The 8752-nt window shown below is 34.2% G+C and overlaps 1 protein-coding gene across 4 annotated transcripts in view; it reads left to right on the forward strand.

Moving 5' to 3' along the window:
• LOC127640176 (MOB kinase activator 2-like) overlaps positions 1-7955 on the forward strand; it is a 69578-nt gene extending 61623 nt beyond the window's left edge. For 2 of the 4 annotated variants that reach the window (XM_052122603.1, XM_052122602.1), the window contains exons 2-5: positions 2359-2522; positions 2896-2989; positions 5251-5375; positions 6449-7955. In XM_052122603.1, coding sequence (XP_051978563.1) covers positions 2359-2522; positions 2896-2989; positions 5251-5375; positions 6449-6720 — 655 coding nt within the window. In that variant the 3' untranslated portion in view covers positions 6721-7955. The remainder of the gene's footprint in view (positions 1-2358; positions 2523-2895; positions 2990-5250; positions 5376-6448) is intronic. The other 2 variants (XM_052122604.1, XM_052122601.1) reach the window with 2 other exon arrangements.
• Positions 7956-8752: the final 797 nt, after the last annotated feature.

Below are 8752 nucleotides of genomic sequence, written 5' to 3' on the forward strand. Positions count from 1 at the left end.
GGAAATTGTAAAGATGGTCAGACACTTGAGGCTGGGAATGAGTTGTTTACAGTGTTAAGTGAGTTGAACAGGAAATCAAGTTGGTGGATGAGCAGTAAATTCAGGGAATTTAAGTTCCTGTTCTGAAGCAAAACAAAACAGTTGTAAGACAGTAAGAAAGAAAAGAGTTCAAATGGGCAATCCGTGTTGATACATTCTTTTTTGAAATGCGTCATTTGTTCTACTATTTTGTCACTTAAACATAAACCAGTCGTTAATATAAACCATAGAAGAAGAAAAGGGAGTGCAAGGAAAGGATGTAAATTCTTTATAACCTGTCTTTGCCTGTACTCTTGTTTTAAGCTGTTTAATGCCCCCCGTAACCTTTGTCCCAGCCAGCTGCGGGAGCTACCACGGCTGTGCAATTCTGGCATTTACATGTTAAAACTAGCACTGGAAGTAAAAGTCAGTTCTGACACCTCCATTTTAAACTGACAAGAAATTTGGGTTACTCCAAAGAAGTAGAGATGTAGGGGTTTAGGACCCATTCTCTCAAATCTTTTGAAAGTTTGTAACATTTCTTGAAGAGCCTTAGAATACAACAACTTTAAAAGTGATTGTTGTTTTTTCAATGTACTTCTATTCTAGTTTAAAATGCGAAGAGAGCTGTATTGGGCTTTTTGCATCCATCTGTGCTGTTATTTAATTGTTTGGCTAAGTAAACGAGAGCTAGACAGATTTCTTCGACCGCTGCACCATGCCAGACTATTATTTTTTCAGAGTCTCGAGCAAGAGCTGAATCTGTCAGAACTGTTTTAATAGTTTTCTATGTAACAATGAGCTTGATGGACATTTTTGACCGTTGCACTGTTTCACTGTTTTTCCAGTGTCTTGCGCAAGAGTGCCGAGTTTTTAAGACACTGTGTCAATTTAAAAGAACTTCCAACCTTTAAAAAAACACATTTCCAGACACCTGCATTGTGTTCCATTTCATTGCACTGCGTTTAGCTTTTTTAACACAAGAATGCATTCGGTTTAAACGCCCCCTTAAACCTCCATTGGGCGGTTAAATTCCTGAATAGTTTAAACACTGGCGCTTTCATATTAAACATTGAGGTGTTCTTTGTTTAAGCAGTCTGACATTGCAACACTGGCTAAACCAATGGTGATGTCTAGATTTGTGATTCCCAACCGAGGATACTCGTACCACTAGGGACGTGAGAAGGTTCTAGCGGGTACTCGAAAATAATGTTATATATAGCTTTGTTTAAGCTTTGAAACAACTTTGAATATAAATAATAGCTATTAGGGCTGGGTAAAGCATTAATTGCAATCTCGATGTTTATTCTTAAAATTTGAAAATCAATCTTATATCATGCGAGATGAGATCCATGTAATCCATTTGTCCTTGACAATGTCTGTTTTAATATCTCTCTGTTCTCTACAGTCAGTTGTTGATCAAAACGACAAAAAAGTTACATTTAATTCTAATAAAGAAGCTGTTTGATTTCACACACGTTAATATGCGCTCAGCAGGAAGTCTTTATAAGACAGTACCATTTTAGCTCTTGTTCTACATATCATTTTAATTACTTGTAAATAGTATTAATTATGCATGTAGACAATAAACATGATGTCCAAACATTAACATAGATATGGATGAATGGATGGATGATGGATGGGATAGATGGATGATGGATGGATGGATGATCCATTATCTCTATCGGACTATCAAAATGATGAAAAACTAATGATAAAATTAGTTTTTCTACCAAAGTAAAATGTCCCCTGTATAATTAATAGCAGTCTGTTCTAATTGAAAGTTCATTTCTCACAGCTCATGTGTCCTGGATTTGTTTTTGTAGTTGATGATGAATAAATATAATAACCTGCAACTTCTTTTTATTTTTTACATCAGAGATATTGCAATATCATTGATAACGTTAAATAACATTTATCCTTTGTTACACATCTTTGGTTTTGTGTCGATGAAGGGGTACTTGAGCATTTCTAATGGTGTTGTGGGAGTACTTATAGAAAAGGCTGGGAAACACTGGACTGCATGGTAGATGTTCTGGGAAATTCTCTTAAAATTCACATTTTCTGCAAGGTGAGGGTTAGGGTTTGCTGTATGAAGGGTATGCAAGTGAATCTTGTGAGACTTTCTGAAGATCGAGTGTTACCATCTATTAACAAGTTTGAGGCAAGATTGCCTATTTGTCTGAAAAATTGAAGTCCGCATTTGGAAACATTATACATTTTTGCAACTTTGTTTGGTGCCACTATTGGTGCCATAACTACACACTTCCCTTAATTATGGTCTTCTTTTCACTCTATCCGTATTATCTTAATGTGTCCCTTGTGTCTCCTGTCTTGCAGGAAATCCAAAACAAAGCCCAATGGAAAGAAAGTGCCAGTGGAAGAGAAGAAGTACTACTTGGAGCCAGAGTACACAAAAGTTCGGGTTGTGGACTTTGACCTCAAGGAGTTGGTGGCGCTCCCCACCAAAGAGATAGACCTCAACGAATGGCTCGCCAACAACAGTGAGTTCTTAACCAAACATTAAAGCCATTATGAGTGTTTGCCCTGTACTTTGAGGCTTAAGAGCCTTTGTCTGCCTTAAAAAAAATAACCACCTGTCAGTCAGGTGTTTGAAAATCAGTAGCAATCCAGTGTGCACACGAAACAGTTTTGAGTATAAAGCAGATTCAGAGTACTAACTTGTGAGGAGTTTATAATTTAATAAAAATGTAACCATTTATGAATGGAAAAGTATGTGTTCTTACTGTTAAAAAAAGATGTTTCAAAGAAATAAGTGTGAGCTGAATTGCAGTTTTACTTTTACTTCCTGAAAGACTTGTTACAATATTGTAGATGTCACCTCATAAAACCTTTTCTTTTTTTTGTCCTATGCAGCAACAACCTTCTTCAATCTCATAAACCTGCAGTATAGCACAATCTCAGAGTTTTGCACTGGGGACACTTGTCAATCCATGACAGCCTGTAATACGTAAGCTCCATTTCCTTTTCTCTTTCTCTCTTGTGTCTTATCATCTTGATGATCCTCCAGGCTTGTCCTGGGGCAAGAATCAAAACCTCGTTTTTACAAGAAGTACTCGAATCAAGTACTTTTCATTTTCACAATATTTTTCCCAAGGTCAGATACCATATCAGCACTAAAGCTTTGCAGAAATCTGGTTTTGTGGGACTGAATCAGGTTAACACATGACTGGAATGAAGTTGACACATTTCAATGAAGCCAGTCCTTGTTTGACTTTCAAATGTGTTTTGAACGAGAAAATACAAGGCAACCATTCTCAAGAATTAGAGGTTTTGTATGCTATTGTGAGGCGTAACCAATTAAACAGCCTTGAAAGCATGTAGTTAAATGTTTTCACTGTTATGTGTTGGATAAGATCAGGACTTCAAGACTTGAAGTAATTGAAAACAGGTAAATTACAGCATTAGTTGTGAAAGTAGTGTAGTTTCTCATACCTTGCACCTTTAGTATCATGAGTTCCATTAAAGCATTTCGAATTGTCGCAACATTAAAACCACTTGCCTAATATTGTGTAGGTCCCCCTCGTGCTACCAAAACAGTGCCAACGTCAGACAAAGTAAGTGAAGATGCTATTCTTCTCACCACAGTTGTACAGAGCGGTTATCTGAGTTACCGTAGACTTTGTCAGTTCAAACCAGTCTGCCCATTCTCCGTTGACCTCTCTCATCATCAAGACATTTCCATCCACAGAACTGCCACTCAATGGATGTTATGTGTTTTTGGCACCATTCAGAGTAAATTCTAGAGACTGTTGTGTGTGAAAATCCCAGGAGATCAACAGGTACAGACATCTTCATACCAGCCTGTCTGGCACCAACAATCATGCCATCTGCTAACAACCAATAAAAACTGTGGTCAAAACTGTGTCCAGGTGTATCTAGGAGAATTGGTGCTGTTTTGAAGGCAAAGGTTGTCACACGAATATTGATTTAGCTTTTTTATGTTTACAGGACTTTGTATGTCATTAAGTTATAAATGAAAACTATTTATGGCATTATTTTTGTCACTATGCAACATTTTCCCCAAGTGCTTGAAACTTGTGCAAGGGCCGTGTGTGTGTGTGTGTTTGTTTGTTTGTTTGTGTATATATATATATTTGCTTTGTCCAAAGCAAGGCTTGGGTGTGAATCAGTAAAGACTCCTCCTTCACACACTGACCATGTAAAACCAGATCTGTTGCTATTCAAGCCAAACATTAAATGACAAGAATTACTGACACACACAACGCAAACAATTATGCACTCACCCAAACGCATACCATGAAGGGCAAGGATGGGTGTGCATCAAAACACAAATCTAGTTTTCCATCATCACTGGTTTTTCAAGTGATGGATCAATTGCTGAAGAAAGGTTTTACCGGAAAGGGAGGGCCATTGACATGCAAATAGCCTTTAATTTAGATTTGTATTTTGTTTTTGTTGCTGCTGCCTTTTATTCAAATCTGGTGTAATTTATCAATTAAAAAAAATATACAAAAAAATATAAATGATTTTAAGTATTTAAGCATTAATCATTTCGTCCTTTTAAGCTAAGTTTTTGAATTGTATTATTATTATTATCAGAACATTACATTCAGTGAAGTGTCCAAACTTTTGACTGATTGTGTAGATTCATTAATTGTGCATTTGTCATCCTCAAAACATGCACTATTAATGCTTTTTTGTGGTAGATTCATTGTCTGTAAAATAAACTGCCACCATCTATACTTGAAATCCACGCTTATAATCTGTAAATTGACTATAATTTGAAGATATTTGAGAACATTGAGAAACATTTTTGGCACTGAGCCCAGTATTTGCCCTCTCTGTTTTTAAGCATATAATATCCATGTTTACATGCTATTTATAGCTGGCCTCAACTGTTATTTCTGTTTAACTTTTTGGGCGTTGAGCTGTCATTATTTCATCCTGTTTTATTCACGCTGGATCATGCTCATCCATAAAGCGTCCACTGTTGAATGCATGATGGTTTACGGTCAGTGGCTCTGTGCTGTTAGGGCAGTTATGCGGACAGTCTGCAGCCCCTCAAACCCACTTTACCCTTCAAAACCCGGTCAGCAAGTCTCCTTCAATAAGTGGTAATTACTACATTCCAGTAAAAAATGTTTTAGATTTTGTCATCCAGACACAGTTGTTGGAAAAGTGTGGCTTCATAAAGTTTGCACCCTGAAAGTTGTAAATAAACTTTAGCTGTTTGTGTTCTTTTTACAGAATATACTACTGGTATGACGAAAGGGGGAAAAAGACGAAGTGCACAGCACCTCAGTATATCGATTTCGTGATGAGTTTTGTGCAGAAATTAGTGACGGATGAAGAAATCTTTCCAACAAAATACGGTATGTATAAACACTGCCCTCTGGACGTCACTGTAGAGAATTACAAAATATGACGTTTCAAAGTGCGAGTAAACTTCCTTAAGTCAATGGCGCCCTCTAGTGTTCATAGGATGTAATGAGCTCCAGAAACATAATTTTTTCCTGGATCGCTCATTAAATATGAATTAGTTTAACCCTTTTCCCTTATAAGACATTCATTTTATTGTAAATATTTTTTTCCTATTTACTTTGAATTTCTTTGGATTTAAAATAAATGATCATTTATTAAACAAAAAAATGTTTAATTTTAATTTATCAAAATGTACTTTTATTTTAAAAATAAATGCAATTAACAGACAATATTATGTCAATCAATGGATATTAATTAAATATATTTATCTAATTTATTTTTATAATTTTTTACTTTTACTTAAATTTTATTAGAAAAATCTATTAAACTAATTAATTAAATGAACAAACAATATTGTGTTAATCATTCAACATTTTAATTCAACATTTATTTTATTAATATTTTACTTTAATTTCATTTGTTATTATTCATTGATATAAACAATTTATATATATATTTTTTTATTTAGTTTGATGAAAACAAATCAATAAAATTAATAAATGAAATAACCAAAATATAGATATCATTGGACATTTAAACATATTCATTTTAGTTTCTTTTAAATTATTTGTTTTAGTCATTTACTTAACTCAAATTAAATTAAGAAATTAAAGTCAATAAAATAAATTAATTGGACAAATAATATTATATTAATCATCTGATATTTAATTTGTTTAATATTATTTACTCTATTTCTAAACACTTAGAATAAAAAAAAAATATTAAAATGAATAAATGACATGAACAAACCATATTACTTTTATCATTGGACATTTCATTTATATATATATATATATGTATATGTGTGTGTTTTTTGTTTTTTTATTTACTCTTAATTTCTTTACATTTGATTTAAATACAGTAAATCAATCAAATGAATTAATGAAATTAACAAACAATAAATGAAATTGATTTAAAAAACAAAACAAAACCAGAAATGATAAATACCTTAATTTCATTTCAGGCAAACCATTTCCAAATTCATTCGAGTCTCTGGTGAAGAAGGTGTGCCGGTATCTGTTTCACGTGCTGGCGCACATCTACTGGGTGCACTTTAAAGAGACTGTGGCTCTGGAGCTACAGGGACACTTGAACTCACTGTATGCACATTTCATCGTCTTCGTCAGGGAATTCAACCTGATCGACCCAAAAGAGACCTGCATCATGGACGACCTGTCGGAGGTGCTGTGCACCCCCCTGCCCCCCATTCCACACAATCATGTTACCGAGAGATGATCTGCCTGCACCAGAACTCTTTGAACAAAGAAGGGGATGAAGATGACATAAACTGCGAGGCCTCCTGTCTGGTCCAGAGGCCTTGAGCTGGCCCCTTCTTAACTTTCCCTCACTATCTTGAAAAGATCTGGTCAACAGGTGGGAAAAGAGGCTGGAAGACTCTGATGTCCCAGCACAGTATGGTGTGAATGTTTCATCCAGGACAAAAACAGTCATTTATAATGGAACAACTTGTATGTTATTTAGCTTTTATTTCATTATGTTGCGCATGCGCTCTATGAGGTTGTTTGTTTTTTATTTGATCTTATTTTAGGTAATGGTATTTCTGCTCTGCTCTCATCTTTGCCTTAGATACATATAGCTAAGTTATTGTCTGTTAATATGCAACAATATTTAGAAAATTATTGTTGACTTCTGGCTCCCCCTTGTGGAGGGAGTGAAGTCACATAGAGAAGCAGTTAACACAAAATTACTTGCCTGTACCAAAACTATATATATTTTTCTTTACCTCCTCTAGCATCATTTCCTAGTCAAATTAAGGTTCTGTCTCTATAAGACGTCTCTGAATGGTGTGATTCTGAATTTCTGCGATAAGTTAAGAGATTGTCGCACAAAGTGGAATCCCAGTTTTTAAGAGATTTTCAAAGGTTCAAAATGTATATCGCCTTGAACATGGATTTGATGGATTGACTGATGCTTTGGGGGTCTCTTGACAAGGACATTAGTGATATCAGCATGTCTGCTCGCTCAAAGAGATGCTGCAGATGGAGACAAATAATTGTTACATGGTAGTTGACTTACTGTGTTGCATTGATGAGAGAGCACATCCTCCAATGTTGCAACCCATATTTTTTATTTCGCTTTTTTCTTGTCTAAGTTATCAGAGGTCATGAATATTGTGGCAGCCCACACGTGTAGAAAATGCACATTTAAGTTTGCTTTTTTATAAGAGATTGTAACTATATAAAGGAATCACAATAATTGCCTTTAGTGAGAGAGGCTTGCCTTTCTCCTTTTTATTTTATTTATTTGGACTTTTAAAAAAATCTGTTTGCAGAGTTCTTCAGTTCTTGCTTTTAAGTATTTTAATTAAGTTAAAAGCCACTTAATATTTTAAGCTCTGCAAAATATAATCAAATAAAAACAAGAAATGCCTCCTCATTACAGTGTATGTCCTCACTGATTCTTGAGACTTGGGACAAAACAAGAATTGTAACTGCTATTAGGTTTAAAAATTGAAATATTTTAAATTGTAGATGTTATGAGGGATTAATAATAAGAATGTATTTAACACAATTCTCCCCTTCAATTTCATTTAATGATTATTATATCAAATTTATGGCACTTATTGTCTTCTCACTACATCTAAAACAGTGTGTCCACAGAGAAGGGTTCAATCATTCATATTTAATCAAATGGATAAAAATGTATTTTTAATTATTAAAAAGAGCTTGTTAAATCAAAAGCAACTCTTAGTAATATCTCATATCAGAGCAAGGTTGTTTTTCAACAGCACATGCGTGTTTCATAAGGTTTCAAAGTTGTGTCCCCACTTTTTGTCAACACTGTCAGACATTCATTAAAATTAGGGCTGTCAATGGATTCAAATTTTTAATCAAATTAATTAAATGGTGTCCCGATTAATTAATCGTGATTAATCGCTTATACAAATATTTGCTGAGAAAGCCCCTCATATAACAATAATTCAATATATAATGATTATACATATTTATATCAATATATAATTATACATAGTTATCTTTTAAATGTTAAAAAATTATATATATATATTTATATAAAATAAACAAATATTCAGATAATTAAAATGCATTACATTCTTGTAGCAGAAGAGTTAATCATTGATAAAACAATATAAAAGTGTCTTTAGAATACAATGTATTGTTTACTACCATATTATTGATCATAAGTCAATCACTGGCACACAGTTCACAGCAATCCATTTCACAAGTGAATTTGTCAATCAGTTGGAGATTAATTATGAGGGCTAGTGGATCCATCAGTGTACACCTGC

The sequence above is a fragment of the Xyrauchen texanus genome, chromosome 49 (genome assembly GCF_025860055.1).
Source record: "Xyrauchen texanus isolate HMW12.3.18 chromosome 49, RBS_HiC_50CHRs, whole genome shotgun sequence".
Classification (NCBI taxonomy): Eukaryota; Metazoa; Chordata; class Actinopteri; order Cypriniformes; family Catostomidae; genus Xyrauchen; species Xyrauchen texanus.